Consider the following 21,224-nt stretch of genomic DNA (forward strand, 5'->3'; position numbering starts at 1 on the left):
AGTGTAGATTGAAATTGTATCAATCAAATAATAAACAGAGGTATAACAATAAAGAAAAACAGTATTACATACAAATTACGAGTTCTTAAAACTACAGAAAATGGAAATGGGGAGAGTACATTATGAATTACATTTTTCCTAAAATCAAGAAAACACGATTTCTATCAAGTTTAACTTTAATTTACCTGTGGACATTGTTGAAATACGTGTCATCATGAATGTTACATATGGGTTTATATCTGAATGACGCTAGACTGGTGTTACATTATAGCAAATCAAAATAACTTTTTATAATGAAACGTGCATGTAATGTAATTATTTGGACATATTAAGTTTTTTTTCCAAAAAATATAGTAGAAACAAATTTAATTTCTATGCTGTTTTACTCACATCAATCATATATTCATTCCTTGATTAGGAACTGTAAGATATTTAATTTTTAATCTTCCGGTTACTTACAAATTTTTGAAACATCTGAAGATTTTTTTACATGATTGTCTTTTTAATCTGAATTTTACATGATTGTAGGTCATGTAAAGTTATTGTTATTCGTACACGTCATTCCTCTACGAATATCAAAGAGATTCATGTTTGAAAAAGGTCATACCTACTGGTGGAAGAATTTGTGATTTTATAATCTCATTTGAAATAGATTATGTGAAACAATTACCATTAGAGTAGGTACTATATAATATGTACGAGTTTTTAAACCAACCCAGTACAAAAGAACCAGTACACGACCATCAATATTGGAGTATTATACTCTGCAAAGGTATGTTTAAAGTTAACTGAACTTTACGAAAATGGGGAACATATCGTTCGCGCTCATGGCACTGATTCGTTGCTCAGCTTTGCCTATACGTTTTATTCTATTTAGGTTCATAAGCTTTTCATCTTTTTAACAAGGTTTGAATTTGCAAATGTTTTGGCCTTCATTATCACTGAATAAATATCTAGATATCTATTGTCGAAATACTCATTCAGCGCAGAAAAATTGGTAACCCATTCCGTATATGATATGTTGGGTTTTTGACTTAAAACTTTAAAAACTGTTCATTGTTTTTGATGCAAGGTTTCTGGTCATACCATGACTTTTATTATACTTGCACGTGGACGATACAAAAGAGCAATTTAAATGTTTGGATTCTATATCACAGAGCTATATTTTTCGTGTTAACCCTTGTGTTTGAAAATATTAGAATCAATAGGTTAAATATGGGTTAGCAAGTAATAGGTGTGAATTTATCTTTTTTAAAGTATTCAGGGTTTTTAATCCGCATTGGTTTCTAAAAATGCAGGAAACAAAAAAAAGTGACCTACTGAAATTATATTTAACTAGGACGTTTAAAAAATTACTTTATCTTTTATATTTCAGTCTTACCAACATGATTTTACTTTGTATTGCATTATCGATTGCGATACATGGACAAAATGTTAAATCGGAGTCCTATAGTCAACCTGAATATTTTTCCAAAATAGGACAAGGCGCTGAGAAGAACTATTTATTAGATGATCATGGTAATACTATTTTTTCACTTTTAAAATGGCATATCTAGTTAACGTTTAATTGCTAGGTCTGCTTTATTGAATACTCATTCCTGCATCAGAACATATAAAACATATGTATGTGGACCAATTCCAGGTTAGAAACAAATATTAAAAGTTGATTTCACTTCATACCAAGAAATTTACAAACGATTTATTGAGACATTTTAGTGAAAACCGTGCAGATTTTGCACAGATCTGAATGATAGTTAAAAGTAAACATTGTGTCCAGTGGATTTTTTGTGTATTAAAACTTTTAAAAAGGTGCAAGTCAAATGAATCTAAAGGAACAACACAGTGGTTTGTGTGCCGGTATTACACTTAATATAAAAAAAAAAGATGTGGTATGATTGCCAATGAGACAACTATCCACAAATGACCAAAATGACACAAACATTAACAACTATAGGTCACCGTACGGCCTTCAACAATGAGCAAAGCCCATACCGCATAGTCCGCTATAAAGGCCCCGATTAAATTTGTTTTGTTTGGAATTTTGATTTTTTATAATGGAAATCAGTATGTATTATGTGTCTTAATAAAACTTATCATTTAATAGCAATTTCAGTCTAAAAATGACAAACAAACCATTTTCTAAAGCGCTTGCCTGTAGTATTTTTTACTCTCATTTAGTTGCACTTTTCAGTTTTCTTTTTCTATACTTCATTCTGTTTGAACCAGTGGTACTAATCAATTGACAATGGCTATATTTAAATGTAAATACCTAAAAGAAGATGAAGTATTATTACCAAAAGACAGCTTTTTACAAGAGACTAAATAAACTCATCATAGATAGCATTTCGGATTTACGTCAGACGCGCGTTTCGTCTACAAAAGACCTATCAGTGATGTTCGAATAAAAAAAAAAGTTAATACAGAAGTTTATGATAGGATACCGTACGGCTTTCAATAATAAGCAAAGCCCATACATCATAGTCACCCATCAAAGGCCCCGAAATAAGAATGCAAAACAATTCAAACGAGAAATCTTAATGGTCATTTTCACTTCATTAACAGCACCAGTACGTACCTACTACATTGCTGCAGTAGAAAAAGAATGGGATTATGCTCCTTTAGAAGAAAATACATTCAATAACGATATGAGGTAAGTTATTTTTCTTTCTAGTATAATCTTATCATAATTTTGTGTGTGATAATTGGATAGAGTTTTCGAGGAGATTATGTAAATTCCTTCATGCTTTTGTCGCTTAATATATTTGATACATTTCAGTCTTCACACTTATTGTCTTGATCGTCCGGATGATGCTAAGAAACACATGCCGCTTTAATATTTATATTGAGAATTTTTGTTTAATCTTAAGACGATGCTGTCGATTTAAGTTAATTCTAACAGTTACTTTGTGCGTTCAAAGTAAAAATGTATTAGCCAATGATGAATTAGAAAAATCTTACAAATTACAATATAGTAGTATGTTTGGACTTCACTGTGGTGAATTTATTCTAGGTTTAGTTAAAATTTATTGTAACTGGCCTAAACATTTTCCAAACGATTTCTGTTTTGCTAAATATTTAAGCAGAACAGTCATAAAATGATTAAATTTCAATGGTTTTCGATTATTTTTTTTCAGCACTGCGAAGAAGTTTATATACAATGGAGACAGACAGATTGGTAGCAAGTATACAAAAGCTATTTACACACAATTTACAGATGGAACATACACAAAGGAAATACCTGCCCCGAAATGTAATGGTTTTCTTGGACCCACACTGAAAGGAACAGTTGGTGAAAAAATACGTATTCACTTCAAAAACATGGCGAGCAGACCATACACTATGCATCCTGAGACTTACGTTTGGTACAATGACGATAGTGAAGGTAAATTGTCTGTAAATAAAGGCAACAGTAGTATACCGCTGTTCAAAACTCATAAATCAATGGACAAAAAACAAAGTCGGGGTAACAAACTAAAACCGAGGAAAACGCATTAAATATAAGAGGAGAACAACGACACAACACCGAAACGGTCTGTAACGATTTATTTAAATTAAATCAAATTTTGAGGAATTTCATTCAACAGCTGATACGAATTAGATGGTGAAAACAGTTCTACATTAGGTCTTAAAACAGCTGATACGAAATATGTGTTTAAAACTTGTAAGTGTCCTATAATTTTACGAGGAAGTATCCACTAGGTTTCAAATTAGTAAGGGCAAGTGGAGAGGTTTTGGTTGGTGTATAACACATATCTCCATTTATTACTATCTGTTGTAAGTACATGCATACCATACTGGGTCAAATCATTCATGAGTATTGTCATGTCATGTATATCAATGATATTTTTTAAAGAACGTGACAAATTAATACATACAGATTGATAATTTAAACACAATTTATGATTGTGGAATCTATTTTAAGCAATTGTTTTTTCGTGAAGATACCAAATTCTATATACATATAACTTTGTCAAAATTAACTTTCAATAGGTGCTAGGTATGACGATAATACACCTGACAGTCAAAAATTTGATGACCAAGTACAACCGGGAGAATCGTGGACATACAATTGGGAACTAAGAGCGAATTTTGGGCCGACCGATGATGATGAAAATTGTATTGGTGTTCCTTATTCGTCGCATCATAAACCACCAAAAGATAGGGATACTGGTTTAGTAGGAATGATGGTGGTTTGTAAACCAGGTAAGAGGCAATCTACTAAATTAAAAAATGATCTAAGAGGTCATATAGTATGGAACTTTAATTTATAAAAAAAAAAAGTATATGGTCGACTGACAAAGATATTTAATAGAAACTAATCATAAAATCCAGATAAAGATATTGTACGCCAGACACATTTCATCTACATGAGAGAGGGACGAAAGATACCATAGAGACAACCAAACTCACAAATCGAAAACATAATACTCATCAGTGACAGTCGAATGATAAACGTTAAAACGGTTAAATAAAGTGAGAAGTTAAAGACCATTGTAAAAGGTGTTATCTCATACGTCTACAGACAAGGTTGTATATTCCTGGTGTAGACACTCCTTAGTAAAATAAGATAAATGTATGTTTTTCCAAATGTTTGAAATTCTATATTGCAGGGATTTTACGGGATGACGACAGTCGCGTTGATGTTGATAGGGAGTATGTTTTGTTCATGGGTGCTGTTAACGAAAGCTTTAGCTGGTCAATAGATGAAAATGTTCACCGCTGTGGAAATCCTGCTGAATGTAAATCTTTACTAAAGAGTGGGAATAAAGACTTTATTGATTCCACTATATACCAACAGGTAAATTCTTAAACCATAACGAATATTTCATATTTCACCACTGCAATTCGGCTTTTATTATTTTTTACCAGTACCCATTTCCATTTCATGTATTTTTGTGAGGTTCATAGATCATGTAAGGTTCAAATGTTTTCCAGCTCGCCAAACTACGGTTTATGAAATAATATCAGATTACTACATGGCATTTTTCATGGCTCGTGGGCTGATATTGACCGAGGGCTGAAAATACATGCGATATGAAAAACGACATGTTATGTTCTTACTATCATATGCTTCAACAATGGAGAAAAATCAGAGATCCATGTATTGATCCTTTTGCGTGGTTCCCAAATAGAAGTTGAAAGAGTGAAAAGTTCACGAAATTCGGACCCCAAAAATGGTACATAAGTCTGAAATCTTTTTTCTCATATGCCTCAACAGAGAAGAAAAACATTTTAATATGGACGAAACGACAAAAAAATAATTTAAAGTATACATAATGACACTGTTCGGAAAAATCAACTTTTTTAAAGTAACTTTCAAAATTATGTTTGGAACTTTTGAAAAATGCATTTATTAAATAATTTGATTGGGGTTTTTTTGGGGGGGGGATTTCTTCATTGTTTTACAAAATATGCTTTCCAGTATTCAAATAATTGTTTTGTGCACTACTTTGTAATGTTTTTCAGTGAAAAACGTAGCATTGAGGTGTATTTTCCGGAATTTGTCGAGTATCACCGGAATGCCATGCGATAACGTTTCGGAAAGGCATGTGATAAAAGAGGGACGAATAACACTCGAAGCATGTGATAAACTTTTCATATCAGCCCGCTAAGCACCAAATCGAAAAATATGGAATTTACGTTATTTTAATGCTATTATCATACAGTAAAAATCATATATTATTTAGACTAAGTATATGATAAATACCGATATTCGAGTTTAATAATATTGATACAATCAAAAATGTTGCGAGATTTAACTTTTGACATAACAGCACCAATGAAATGCTTCAGAAAATCTGAGTTGATGATATTAAAAACTATATATTTATTTCACAGATTAACGGTTATATTTATGGAAATGGTCCGGATTTTGAAGTTTGTTCTGGTGAGAAGGTAGTCTTTTATGCTTTCGGAATAAACTCTGGAATACAAACAGTTACAATTTATGGAGGGATACAATCATGGGTGAACAGAAGGTAAGAAATAAATAAGACTTTAAAATATTATTTTCAACATATGTGAATGATAGCTGATAGAAAAAAAGAACTTATGTTAATATTGACAATTTTTTTACGGTTGGTATATGTATATAACATATGGAGACTTTTTGCCGGTGTACTCTCATTAAAAGTTTTAAAACATTCAGAGATACATTAAATTCACTAGATAAAAGACCAGTTAAAAACGTTTGAATAGATATAGAAGTGTCTTCTTTTATTATATGTATAGACTATCTGCCTGTGAGAAAGACTTTGATTCTGTATCATATATATGTCTGAGAAATACCAGTTTGCATCTAAAAAAGAGATGTTTAAGACTAATTTTCTTCTTGATTTCAGTTTTATCTTAATTGAAATATGTATGAAAATCAGGGAGTGTTTATAACCGGCAATGTGACAGCTATCACGAAATAAATTTGTATTTACAAATTATTATTAATTTTCAATATCAATGCATGCGTTTTATATTTGAACAAATGTATAACATGATATGGCACAACATATTTCATTGCCAATCTAGATTCGAAGGAATTAGTATACAATCTGGAATAGCTAAAGTAATCAGTGTTAATCCAGAAGGTACTGGACGTTGGCTGATGGGAAATACCAATCTGGACAGCTTTGAAAGTAAGTATGCTCCAGTTGTTTTATATGCTAAGTTGTAATTACATTGTTTAAATAGTAATTTAAAATGCTCACGAAAAGCGAAATATGCGATACATAACTAAAGTAAGATTTTAAGACTGCCATGGATGATAAAAATAGTTTTCAGTTTAACATATATTTTTTTTTATCAAAACGAATTGTCGCAAATACTTCTGACAATGAAAAGATAAAAAAAAAACCGTGAAGACTAAAATTTGTTAACTAATGATAACAATAGTGGTCAATTAATTTCATACACATCGGTGTCCATAAATAAATCTTTTATATTCATTTTCACTTTGAAATCAATTCTTACACTTTGTTGATAGCTGCGTAAAAGCGAAATTAATCAAAAAGGTCTAGAATTCAAGACTAAATAATTTTGTACAAAATTTAGTATGACCATGTTTCTATCCAAATTTTAAATTTACACACCCTGCTCTTTGTTCATCGTGTCTATATCTGACAAGAAGTAAATACAAAACTTTGTACATCATCTAAAAAATCTAAAATTAGAGAACTTCAACTCGTCATCAAATAATCTTCTAACATTCGGTGTATTTGTTTTAAATCTAAAATTAAAATTGAAAAGAAAACCATCTAAATGTAAAATTTTAATATAAATATTTGTCGTTTGGATTATTAACATCAAAACAAGTTACCTGGTTATTTTAAATGAAAAGTAACATCACTAAAATGCTGAACTCCGAGGAAAATTCAAAAACGTAAGTCACTAACCAAATTGCAAAATCAAACTCTCAAACACATCAAACGAACCGGAGGTGTAATGTCTGTCGTTGATATTCAACATTTTCTTCTAGATGGTATGTTTGCATTCGTGAAAGTCAACCAATGCCCAGGGATCAAACCGCTTACAACAATACCTTCCGGTAAAACTGTTCGGTTTTATATAGCAGCTGAAGACATTGATACTTGCTCCACACCAAATGGTATATTAGCTAGAGCAGGTCAGCTAACGAAAGAAAGGGCAGAGTAAGTGAATATTTGATTAAAAAAAACAAAACAAAAAACAAGTTACCAATCAAAAGTCAAATATATGTTCATTAAAACCAGCCAAAAAAAAGAGAAAGACTTCGAAAAGACAATACAACTATAACATACACTACACAGAAAACTAAAGATTTAGCGACACAAGCATATAACAAAAGCCTGAGCGGATGGAGGCAGTCGGCTTCATTTATCTTAGGGCTTGTGTTTATCGACTTAGGGACGACATCAAAAGTTCAATGTAGGATAAAAAAAACTTTATTCACATAGTTTTTTCACTGACCCCCACACCCCCCTCTTTACTTAATTAGGGAAAAATTACCAATAGGGATATATGTAAAAATCGATCCTAGATATACAAGACTTGCAGAATTTTGACCCCCATCCCCATCCCCAAACTATTTGATTTAAGTTTTTTATCCTACATCGATCTTTTGATGTCGTCCCTTACAGCTATGATTTCTTTTCTTTGTATACAACATTACCATATGCTATGTTTGGTCTTCGTCTTTAAATTGGTTCAGTCATTTAAAAACCTTATTTTAACATTTCTCACTGTGATTTTCAGAACTTAGAATATTAAATGGGATGACTTCTCAATTCATAGTTTCATTCATTCATTCCTTGATATTCAATATTTTTTTCTAGATGGTATGTTTGCATTCGTGAACAAATCAGCATTTCCAATCGTAAAATGTATGACTTACAAGTTTATATTAACGATTGTATGTTTTCATGTGTCTTGTAGTATGTATTTTGCTCATTGTTGAACGCAGGACGATGACTTTTATCAATTAATAAGCATTCGTAAATAATGATTAATGTTTAAGGATTAATTGCTTTGCTGGAGTAAATTAGCGAGACTACGGTATGCCATGTTCGGCCGAGGGGTCAACAGTGTGTAAGTTTGTTATTTGTTCATTTTAGTGGTCTGTACATGATATTTGTTTTATAAGCATTAGATTATCTCCTTTCCTTGGATATTCTTTATTTTCGCCCCCATAGTTATAGTTCATCGACTTAAAACCTTAATGCTTTCCTCATATTTAGTTTCAAGATAACCACTAGTGGAAGGTCTTTTATATTTGGTATGTAGATGGATTAGCATTGACAATGTTCCTATACCTTCTTATAAAAACTGGATCATCAACAGTATCACATTTTTACTTTACATAATTATTTCAGACGAGAACAAGAATTTATTGGTGCAGGAAAAATACACCACGGCCGATTTACACAGTATACTGATGAAACATTTACAACTCCTGTCCCAAGAACTGCAGACACAAAACATTTTGGCGACTTTGGACCACACGTGTATGCGGAAGTTGGTGACATCTTAGAAGTGGTTTTGAAAAATAAACTAAAGAATCGAAAAGCATCTTTTGTTCCTGTAGGTATTGATATCGAAAAGAAATATGAAGGGATTTTATATAGAAACGATAGAAAAAGTAAGTTATTAATTTTTAAGTCTTTATTGATGTGGTTATAATTTCAGAGCTAAAAAAGGGGCTTCTTGATTAATTATCATCTTCATCAGTCATGCATCACTTTACAGAAAATTAAAAATTTTAATATATGAAAATAATGTTCAAAAAGGTTTAGGTTTCTTTTGCCAGAGATTTAAAATCTCCTTTAATTTCAATGAAGTTGAATTTAACCAAAAAAAATGAAGATTTACTTTCTCTCAGACAAAGTTTGCCAAAGTTGGCTTTCAAAACTATTGTACTTATTATGGACTGCTAGGTACCTGAAGAAACCATCAGATCAATCCTCGGTTTGATTAAGTACTGACTTTTTATTAGTATTGGCGTCCACCATGCAAATGTTATTAATGTCTACATATGATAGAATCGAACGGGAAAATGCCTCTAAAGAGGGTCACTGCATACAACAATGGGTTTAGATAATTTCAACCTTTAAAAATTAAAACACTCATCTTAGTTCCTTGAGATATGTATGCGGTAGTATGATAGAAATAGCAATATAATCTGTATGTTTATATCATTTTTGTTGGTTTTTTGTTTCTATCCAAATAGCATTGAGAAAAACGCTACATCTGTCTTTTTGTATTTGTTTTGTTTTATTTTATTTTTTTAATTGATGTTTTATGATGAATCAAATGTAGACAAAAGCAAAAATTAAACGCTATATTATCATTAAGATTTCCATTGTGAATTATTTGTATACATTCATTCAGTGACTTTATGTGCATATTTGATTTATCAATGATATATTTTTCATTTATACATATCTCATTGAAACAGCGATAATGACACTTTCTTGTTCTTCATAAAAATCTAAACAAAAAAATCCTGATAGCAAACTCATGGCTTCAAAACTTGAAAATAAAGCCTGCTGAATTCCATGTATGCACATGATTATGGATTTGTTGAACGACTACTTACATATCTAACCTCGCCTTATACTTGTGTTTGCCCGTCCCAAACCAAGAGCCTCTAGTTCAGTGGTTTTCGTTTGTGTTTGTGTTTTGTTTTGCATATTTGTTTTTCGTTCATTATTTTGTTCATAAACTCGACAGTTAGTTTTCTCGTTTGAATTGAATTAACTTTGGCATTTCGGGGACTTCTATTTTTGACTATGCGATATAGGCTTTGCTCATTGATAACAAAGTACGATGACATATAAAAGTTAAATTCAATGTCATTCGGTCTTTTGTAAAGAGTTGTTTCATTGGCAATCATATCACATCTTATTTTTTAAATATAATTAAATGATTAACTCAATTAATGAAACACATCAAATTGGACTGAGGCTTGATAGATATGATGAATCCAACTTTACATAGCAACTTAAATAAAATATTATGTTAAGTAGTACCTAGAATTTCCTCTTTCAAAAGGTAGTCTGCGGACCTTATATTACAAACAATTAGTATTAAGATATGTACATGAAGCTTTCACGGTATTTATTGAACACATAAACAAATTCTATTCCACCTTGGTGGCTCTAATTCTTTACACAAAACATAGTTTAGATAAAACTTATAGTAGGCTACCAAAAAGTTACTCAAACTATTATAGAAGACCAAATACTAAATATAGTATTGCACGAGACCTAATTAAAACATAATTTCAATGAAGTTGAATTTAACCAAAAAAAATGAAGATTTACTTTCTCTCAGACAAAGTTTGCCAAAGTTGGCTTTCAAAACTATTGTACTTATTATGGACTGCTAGGTACCTGAAGAAACCATCAGATCAATCCTCGGTTTGATTAAGTACTGACTTTTTATTAGTATTGGCGTCCACCATGCAAATGTTATTAATGTCTACATATGATAGAATCGAACGGGAAAATGCCTCTAAAGAGGGTCACTGCATACAACAATGGGTTTAGATAATTTCAACCTTTAAAAATTAAAACACTCATCTTAGTTCCTTGAGATATGTATGCGGTAGTATGATAGAAATAGCAATATAATCTGTATGTTTATATCATTTTTGTTGGTTTTTTGTTTCTATCCAAATAGCATTGAGAAAAACGCTACATCTGTCTTTTTGTATTTGTTTTGTTTTATTTTATTTTTTTAATTGATGTTTTATGATGAATCAAATGTAGACAAAAGCAAAAATTAAACGCTATATTATCATTAAGATTTCCATTGTGAATTATTTGTATACATTCATTCAGTGACTTTATGTGCATATTTGATTTATCAATGATATATTTTTCATTTATACATATCTCATTGAAACAGCGATAATGACACTTTCTTGTTCTTCATAAAAATCTAAACAAAAAAATCCTGATAGCAAACTCATGGCTTCAAAACTTGAAAATAAAGCCTGCTGAATTCCATGTATGCACATGATTATGGATTTGTTGAACGACTACTTACATATCTAACCTCGCCTTATACTTGTGTTTGCCCGTCCCAAACCAAGAGCCTCTAGTTCAGTGGTTTTCGTTTGTGTTTGTGTTTTGTTTTGCATATTTGTTTTTCGTTCATTATTTTGTTCATAAACTCGACAGTTAGTTTTCTCGTTTGAATTGAATTAACTTTGGCATTTCGGGGACTTCTATTTTTGACTATGCGATATAGGCTTTGCTCATTGATAACAAAGTACGATGACATATAAAAGTTAAATTCAATGTCATTCGGTCTTTTGTAAAGAGTTGTTTCATTGGCAATCATATCACATCTTATTTTTTAAATATAATTAAATGATTAACTCAATTAATGAAACACATCAAATTGGACTGAGGCTTGATAGATATGATGAATCCAACTTTACATAGCAACTTAAATAAAATATTATGTTAAGTAGTACCTAGAATTTCCTCTTTCAAAAGGTAGTCTGCGGACCTTATATTACAAACAATTAGTATTAAGATATGTACATGAAGCTTTCACGGTATTTATTGAACACATAAACAAATTCTATTCCACCTTGGTGGCTCTAATTCTTTACACAAAACATAGTTTAGATAAAACTTATAGTAGGCTACCAAAAAGTTACTCAAACTATTATAGAAGACCAAATACTAAATATAGTATTGCACGAGACCTAATTAAAACATAATTTCAATGAAGTTGAATTTAACCCAATAAAATGAAGATTTACTTTCTCTCAGACAAAGTTTGCCAAAGTTGGCTTTCAAAACTATTGTACTTATTATGGACTGCTAGGTACCTGAAGAAACCATCAGATCAATCCTCGGTTTGATTAAGTACTGACTTTTTATTAGTATTGGCGTCCACCATGCAAATGTTATTAATGTCTACATATGATAGAATCGAACGGGAAAATGCCTCTAAAGAGGGTCACTGCATACAACAATGGGTTTAGATAATTTCAACCTTTAAAAATTAAAACACTCATCTTAGTTCCTTGAGATATGTATGCGGTAGTATGATAGAAATAGCAATATAATCTGTATGTTTATATCATTTTTGTTGGTTTTTTGTTTCTATCCAAATAGCATTGAGAAAAACGCTACATCTGTCTTTTTGTATTTGTTTTGTTTTATTTTATTTTTTTAATTGATGTTTTATGATGAATCAAATGTAGACAAAAGCAAAAATTAAACGCTATATTATCATTAAGATTTCCATTGTGAATTATTTGTATACATTCATTCAGTGACTTTATGTGCATATTTGATTTATCAATGATATATTTTTCATTTATACATATCTCATTGAAACAGCGATAATGACACTTTCTTGTTCTTCATAAAAATCTAAACAAAAAAATCCTGATAGCAAACTCATGGCTTCAAAACTTGAAAATAAAGCCTGCTGAATTCCATGTATGCACATGATTATGGATTTGTTGAACGACTACTTACATATCTAACCTCGCCTTATACTTGTGTTTGCCCGTCCCAAACCAAGAGCCTCTAGTTCAGTGGTTTTCGTTTGTGTTTGTGTTTTGTTTTGCATATTTGTTTTTCGTTCATTATTTTGTTCATAAACTCGACAGTTAGTTTTCTCGTTTGAATTGAATTAACTTTGGCATTTCGGGGACTTCTATTTTTGACTATGCGATATAGGCTTTGCTCATTGATAACAAAGTACGATGACATATAAAAGTTAAATTCAATGTCATTCGGTCTTTTGTAAAGAGTTGTTTCATTGGCAATCATATCACATCTTATTTTTTAAATATAATTAAATGATTAACTCAATTAATGAAACACATCAAATTGGACTGAGACTTGATAGATATGATGAATCCAACTTTACATAGCAACTTAAATAAAATATTATGTTAAGTAGTACCTAGAATTTCCTCTTTCAAAAGGTAGTCTGCGGACCTTATATTACAAACAATTAGTATTAAGATATGTACATGAAGCTTTCACGGTATTTATTGAACACATAAACAAATTCTATTCCACCTTGGTGGCTCTAATTCTTTACACAAAACATAGTTTAGATAAAACTTATAGTAGGCTACCAAAAAGTTACTCAAACTATTAAAGAATCCCGATACCGTCATGTTTATCAAACTAAAACTGTTATATATTTTTTTTAGGTAAAAAATTATGTGGTCTACTAACTGATCAAGGAGATACAAAACTATATAGGTTCGTAATTCGTGACAATGTTTCGCCAAACACTAAGCTCGGACTGCAGTGCTTTTCTTCCTTCTTTCATTCTGCAGGCGAAGGATATGTTGAAGATGTGAATTTTAGATTGACAGGACCATTAACTATATGTAAACGTGGAGGATTATACGGGGACGGAAAACAGGTAAATAATAATGCGTGTACCTATAGCAATTTAGTTGCATAAACAAACCGGATCGTAAATACAGTTGTTGGATTTAAGCATTATTTTGATAGAAATTTAGTTTGTTTACTATCTGTATCAACTAAACACGTGAATTCGCCATCTCCAAAAATACATTGGTACTTGGATTACGATAAATAAATAACTAGGTTTGTTAAAGGGTCAGTTTGAATTTGTTTTAAACGAAGATTTTGCATTCCTGCTGAGGGAATACCTGTGTATTGTATATATTACCGATCGTTCATGTTTAACCGTTTAGAATCACACTTCACTTGTATAAGAAACTTTAAATCAGAGCTTCTTGACATTTTTTACCAAGTTTTTAATGACTATGTTGTACCATGATTTATATTTATTGAGCATAACCTTTCTTTAATATAAGAACTTTTCGCCCTTTCCTACGAAAAAAACTAATGTGAACTCTTTTTTAGAATAATGCATTCATCTTAAATAAATGTTAGCATGCATTACTATAGGATGCATTCCACATCAATAACCCTCATAAATGTCTCGTCAAATTTCCTTTTAACGAATACTTATATATTTTGACATAAAAATGGCCACGATTGAAATTTTTGTGGTATTTTCATTGAAACATCAAATCGGAGCTTTCTGAAGTTTGATATCAATACTCTTTGAGTCCGATATACCATATGATGCGGTTATAATCCCTCGCTGATTGCTTCCTCTTTACTAAAAACTTAAATCGGGGTATCATTAGTTAGTAGGTATTTAATCTTGTTAGGATCGAATTTATTAACATTTACATTTCCGAAAAAAAAACACAAATCGAGTTCCGCTTTTACTGGTTTGCTCTCTTTCTTATAAATTAAATGCCATTAGTTATTGCTAGAAATAGCTTTCTTGGTCGAAAATTTATATTCAGTCTATAGTGTTGATTCATTTTGTTTTGAAGGTCGGATTTGACAAACAATTTTTCCTACAAGCATCAGTATACAACACACAAAAAAGTTTGGGAACTCAATATAAAGGAGTGTATCCTGCTTATAAACCCACCGCAGTAACACGATTTCCAGGTAAATATTTCAGACACAAAAATTGAAATGTTTAAGACATCTTCTATCTTGAATCATATATAGATATAGAAAGATGTGGTGTGTGTGCCAATGAGACAACTCTCCATAGTCCGTTTTGAAATGTGATGATATATCCGTTCCAAAAATAAGATTTTGTGTCCCTATGTTGGTCATTCTTCTTCTTGGATATTCCATAAATCACAGTGTTAAAGTTTAGAATTAGAAAAAAAAAATGCTGAAAGTGTATAGAAGACCAAATACTAAATATAGTATTGCACGAGACCTAATTAAAACATAATATCTTAAATCTTCTGTGTCACCACAACTGATACCGTTTCTAACGTATGCCATTTTACAGCTGCTCTAATGTCTGCAATTGACCATACATTAAAAGTTATTATAACAACAGAAAGCCATGAACATGTAGGAAAACAGAGCAAGCATATGATGTTGTTTGGAAAACCCCTTTGTTAAAGCTGGTATAAGATTGACAACAAATTAATCTCCTTTATTTAACCTTCATATTTGAAAAAAACCAGATGCGGTATGGAATTCAAGGTAATTTGGTATTTATAGTTTCTTGGTCTTATTTGCGCTTGCCCGAAGTCAAGAGCCTCTGGCCTTTGTTAGTCTTGTATAATTTGTATCTTTATATCATTTATATTAATTGGAGTTTAGTGTGACGTTCATTTTCGTCCCCGATGGTATCACCAGCCCAGTAGTCAGCACTTCGGTGTTGATATGAACATCAATTATTAGAGCGTCACTCTTATGTAGACGAAACGCACGTCTGGCGTATTAAGTTACAATCCTGGTAAATTTGATAACTATTTCATTGAACTAGTACACAATTTAATTTAGGGGACAGCTGAGGACCATCTCCGGGTGCGGGATTTTATCGCTGCGTTGAAGACCAACGACAAGCCTTCGGCTGTTGTTTGCTCTTATTCAGATTGTTGTCTCTTTGACGTATTCCCCAACCCCATTCTCAATTTTATTTAATACAAGAAGAGAAGGAATTACACCTTATTTAATTTCTAATCAATAAACTTTTACAGCAATAAATGGTTTGCAGTATGGAAACGTCAAAGGACTAGAAATGTGTGCTGGCGAAACAGTCCTAATCAGTATTTTAGGATTTGCAGGGAGTAATACTATGTATCAGTCTATAATATTTGAGGGTAACAGTGTGGGGTATAATGGACAAACGGTCGATGCACTAACTGTTGGAAATGGCGAGGCAGTCACAGTTACCATGACACCAGACAATGTTGGTAAGAAATATGAATAAGAAATGCAATGCAACAGCATTATTGTATGACAATAAATAAGATAATCTTTTGAGCTGATAAAAAAATGGTTTTCCGAAATTTTCTGGTCCCTTCTTGTAAACCGGTTCATGCTTACTCACAGAAAATCGTATTCGAAAACAAATTTATCTTAAAAATATAGTGTCTTTGACCTGGTAAAACAGGTGCAAACTCATCATATTTATTTCATACGCCACCAGTAAATTCTATCTTACTCGATTTTCTATAAAATATACTTCTTTAACTTGAACAAAGCTTTTTTTAACTTCCTCTATCTTGTCGTATTGGCTATGAAGCAAGGAGAGATAAAAATAAAAACAAAACAAAAACAAAACAAACGAACGAACTGTAACGGTGGCTAATCAGGATTAAAACACATACAAGGATTAATTTTCTTTCAGTTATTATTTGAAGAAACAATTGGGGATACAGACCCGTTCATTTAAACAGGATCTAAACTATTTTATCCTGCTTCTCAATCTTGGGGAAAAAATGTATTGCAAGACAAAAATGGGGAACCAATTATTTTCATAAGTTCCTAAATAACTGTTTCCGCAAATAAAAATTTTATGAAACAAGAAAAAAACACCATCTCTGTAATAAAAATTATATGATAAATTGCATATAATGAATCTACATCTTAATAATACATTTGATACTTGCTTTGATGGCTTAGTTCAAAAAGTTGATTAAAACAAAACACAAGAAATGACGTCTTCGGGTGTAACCAGCCCAGTAGTAGTAAACACTTCAGTGTTAACATGCATTTCATTAGGTCATTTTTTAAATACATTAACTGTTAACAAAAGTATGAATTATTCGAAATATTAACGATTTTTTTATCCCGGGCAAAGATTTCCTTAGCCTTATTTCGCACAACTTTTTGGAATTTCGGGTCCCCAATGGTCTTTAACTTTATACTTGTTTGGCTTTATAACTATTTCTGATTAGAGCGTCACTGATGAGTCTTATGTAAACAAAACGTGCGTCTGGAGTATCAAATTATACGCCTGATACCTTTGACAAATATTTGGGATTAATTTCCAGAATATTGCTGTTCAAAGATGCAGTCTGTCATAAAATGTTAGAACTATATTACATACAAAACAGCCAACTTTTTTAATTATCAATTGTATGTATCAATATTTAGGGGTTTGGTTTATAAAAAGTGGTCAGACAAACTTACAAGAAGATGGAATGATCGCTACGTACACTGTAAAAGACTGTGGAATCAAATCATATGTACCAAAGTCAATACAGTCAGGTGGTAAACTATGGAGATATTACATAGCTGCTGTAGATGTGGAATGGGATTTCTCTGAAAGGAAAATTCATCCTGTCACACTTGGAGATATGCGAGATCCAAACACGTGAGATATCTTAACTTTTACGCCTATAAAACCAAAACGTTGAGATTGATTTGTTGTGATTTTAAAATGTGGAACTTTGAAATCATTAATAGATACAATATGTACTGTTAAAAGATATATTCAATACTGAACAAATCTTTCATGTTTCCCATCATTAGTTATTTTACGAAATATTAATAAAAAATTACATTCGAATTTCTTAATCTAGATCAAAATTGATCAAATATAGCCTATTAATAAATGTCTCATGGGTGTTGATAAAATTCCTAACATACTCTAACTATGCGGAGATAGAAATTTTATTTGAAAATTTAGGGAAACCAAATAATTCTTCGCTACAGACATACTGGGAGGCATGTTTTTTGTACAATTGAGGAACATTGCGTTGCGTTATGTGTAATACTAATATAAACATCAAATTGTTAAGATCATTCTTATTTGTCCCTTCCTGTCATATTTACAAGTAGTTATTACTCCTCTGATTTCGAAATCAAAAGGATAGTGTAATCTTTTTACAGTCTAGCCCATAAACCAATGTTGGCAGAATACATGTAAATACGGATATTGTTTTATTGAAAATTGCTTGTATAGACCGTTGGAAGTCATTTGAATAAAGAGATGGTTTTACTTTTGCCCTCTATTGGTTTTGTCAGCTGTTCAACGTAAGAATTAGAATTAAAATTTTCAAATATTATGGTTTGGATGATCACTTGACATACACTATTTTGATCTGAGCGTCACTGATGAGTCTTATGTGAACGAAACGTGCGTCTGGTGTATTAAGTTATAAATAAAGGCAACAGTAGTATACCGCTGTTCAAAACTCATAAATCCATGGACAAAAAACAAAATCGGGGTAACAAACCATAACCGAGCGAAACGCATTAAATATAAGAGGACCTTTGATAACAATGTGGGTGTCCTATCTGGTGCAGTGAGACTTGTAGCGTTTATTATGAATTAAATCATCAAGTTTTCAAACATCTATTAGATGTTCGCTGCAAAATTCCTACTTGGTTGGATTTCAACTGTTGTCACTCTGATATTTTGTCTGAAAAAATAACTGTACATGTACATATACTTGTTTCTTCCATTCTATCTAACAGTTTCATTCTCATGTTTGTTACATCGTTTCCAGCTAATTCTCTCTTATGAGTCGTTTGGTTTTTATCTTTTAAAACTGTTTTCACACTCATGTTCTTATACCTCGACTTTCAATCATTTTCAACCTCGTGTTTGTTTTTCGATGACTTTACTTGTTTTCACTCCTACAGTTTCTTAACTTCAATTTTGTTTGTACCTGCAACTGTTTCCCCTGTAGTTTTCACTCTAAAGTTTATTTCGCTGTTTCCAACTGTTTTATTCACATATTTGTTTTTTGCCGTTTCTATCTGTTCTCGAATTCATATTTTTGTTTACCTCGACTTTAAATTATTTGTACCCTCAGGTCACTGTTTACACTATCGTTTGTTTTAACCTTTCTATCATCCATGCAATCATTAACTATTTCATATTTTAGAGATGGTAATGTTTATATAAGAGACAACAGGGAATTCATTGGAACGAAATATATCAAAGCGGTTTACAGAGAATTTACAGACGGATCATTTAAGCATTTAGTAAAACGAAGTTTTAGAGATTACCATCTGGGTGTATTAGGACCTTTTGTCCGAGTTCAAGTTGGTGATACCCTTGAAATAGTATATAAGAATATGGTAAATTTTCCAAACACAATCAATATGAGGAATCTTAAAGGCGAAAACCACATGGTGCGTGAGCAAGCAGAAAATGGAGTAGCACCTGGTAAAACTGCAACTTTTAGATGGTATGTTCCAGAGAGATCGGGTCCTGGTCCGTTTGACCCGAATTGCGTTGGCCGATCCTATGATTCTACAACTAATCCTCTAAAAGACTCGAATACTGGCCTTTTCGGACCTTTGGTAGTTTGTAGAAAAGGAGTACTTGATAAAGATGGTTACAGGACTGATAATGTTGATCGTGAGTTTGCTCTAAACTTTGAGACCTATGATGAAACAAAAAGTCACTTTTTCAAGTTAAATACTCATGTATACGCACCTGGACGACAAGATTGTAATAATCCTACTTTTGTTGAATCAAACCAAAAACGTGCAATTAATGGTTTTATGTTTTTCAATACACCTGCAATGAATATATCTGTCGGAGAACAGGTTTCCTGGTATATTATGTCAACTGGAGATAAAGCATCTCAACATTCCGTTAAATTCAATGGACAAGCACTTACCATGAATGTGTTTGGTAACACCAAACGAACAAGTGTTATAAGTGTTGAGGCAGGCACTTATTATACAGCAGAAATGCTTGCTGACCATGCCAGCACATGGCTCATTAGTAACCATGTAGGTGAAAATATGTTTAAAGGTGCAATGGCAAGCTATACCATCACCAAAGATCCTGTTCCATAAATTCACTTAAGGTAAGATTATAAAGATTTGTTTTTGGTAATAAAATGTTTAATGAATTGATTGGTCAGAGTTATAACTCCAAAATTGTATGAAAAACTATATATATATATATCAATTAACAAAGAAACATGCTATGTGCATGCCATGTTATCGCTATTCCTTTTAATACATATCATGATATAGTTTTTGTAAGCCTGTGATTTCCTGCAGGTAATACACGGTATGTGAGATGATGTGAAGTTTGCTTCTCATAAAATAAATGACTGTTTATCGTTTACAATTCTTTAAAAGATTATTACTACAGTTTTAGAATAAAATCCGAAAATAAAATATTTCAGGCAATGTAGTTGGCAACATCCAAATAGAATACATTACGCAATAACAACTTTAGTCTTAACGATAAATTCATTACAATTCTCTCATTTTTCAAAAATGTTATCTAACAATTAATATCTATAAAAATAAGAAGATGTGGTATAAATAACAATGAGACAACTCGCCAGAAAAGACCATATGACACAGACAACTATAGGTCACCGTCATCTACAACAAATGATGTTAAATATCAGTTTGGTTTTCTGATTGTGCGTTTTATATATAAAGGAAATGTTCTAACGATCATGTCTAAAAGATGGAAAAATAAAAACAAAATAAAAAACATCCATAAAATGTCTTTTCTTTTATTATAATATATACTGAAAAGCATACGCAAACAAATACTTTTTATATACATGTATTTAATTTCTTTTTTGTTTTATTTTAGGTCATTAACAATTTAACTCAACATTGGAGCAGCCAACATATGAACATTTTTTCTTATTTGTAAACTTTTACGGAAAATATTTCGATTGATCTATAGAACGATGAGTTTAAATATTTACAAACCAAAAGGAAATCAATAATATGAAATACAAAAGTAGTTGGAATAAAGTTATTGAACAATCAGTTGACTTTTGTTTGATGAATTTATAACAGAAAATGATTGAAAAATATGAAAAACAATAAACAAAATTTTCATATTTTTTTCTGATGTTGTGCTAGCATCAATACGATTTATGGAGAACAAATATGACGGACACGACCCAACAACAACCACTGAACTACAGGTTCCTGACTCTGGACAGACACAAACAAAAAATGAGGCGG

The 21,224-nt window shown here is 31.5% G+C and overlaps 2 protein-coding genes across 2 annotated transcripts; both read left to right on the top strand.

Moving 5' to 3' along the window:
* Positions 1 to 582: 582 nt before the first annotated feature.
* Positions 583 to 9,147, top strand: LOC134705776 (hephaestin-like protein). The gene is made up of 10 exons (XM_063564494.1): positions 583 to 772; positions 1,376 to 1,518; positions 2,563 to 2,650; positions 3,135 to 3,382; positions 3,991 to 4,203; positions 4,611 to 4,798; positions 5,839 to 5,978; positions 6,523 to 6,629; positions 7,469 to 7,640; positions 8,841 to 9,147. The coding sequence occupies exons 2-10, from the start codon at positions 1,386 to 1,388 to the stop codon at positions 9,145 to 9,147; spliced, it is 1,596 nt and encodes a 531-aa protein (XP_063420564.1). The 5' UTR covers positions 583 to 772; positions 1,376 to 1,385.
* Positions 9,148 to 16,153: 7,006 nt separating this feature from the next.
* On the top strand, positions 16,154 to 20,941 carry LOC134705143 (hephaestin-like). Its single transcript, XM_063563896.1, has 4 exons — positions 16,154 to 16,228; positions 17,415 to 17,634; positions 19,154 to 20,089; positions 20,842 to 20,941. Exons 1-3 carry the CDS (start codon positions 16,210 to 16,212, stop codon positions 20,076 to 20,078), a joined length of 1,164 nt encoding a protein of 387 aa, XP_063419966.1. The 5' UTR covers positions 16,154 to 16,209; the 3' UTR covers positions 20,079 to 20,089; positions 20,842 to 20,941.
* The last annotated feature ends 283 nt before the right edge of the window (positions 20,942 to 21,224 follow it).

Source organism: Mytilus trossulus, chromosome 2, assembly GCF_036588685.1.
Source record: "Mytilus trossulus isolate FHL-02 chromosome 2, PNRI_Mtr1.1.1.hap1, whole genome shotgun sequence".
Lineage (NCBI taxonomy): Eukaryota > Metazoa > Mollusca > Bivalvia > Mytilida > Mytilidae > Mytilus > Mytilus trossulus.

What these genes read in the sequence shown, in the direction of transcription:
- LOC134705143 (XM_063563896.1), top strand. An exon ending in GATATGCGAGATCCAAACAC is followed by an intron (nt 17,635 to 19,153) that starts GTGAGATATCTT and finishes TTCATATTTTAG; the next exon opens with AGATGGTAATGTTTATATAA.
- LOC134705776 (XM_063564494.1), top strand. Translation starts at nt 1,386, where the DNA reads ATGATTTTACTTTGTATTGCATTATCGATTGCGATACATGGACAAAAT. An exon ending in GATGGTGGTTTGTAAACCAG is followed by an intron (nt 4,204 to 4,610) that starts GTAAGAGGCAAT and finishes TCTATATTGCAG; the next exon opens with GGATTTTACGGGATGACGAC. An exon ending in CAATCTGGACAGCTTTGAAA is followed by an intron (nt 6,630 to 7,468) that starts GTAAGTATGCTC and finishes ATTTTCTTCTAG; the next exon opens with ATGGTATGTTTGCATTCGTG.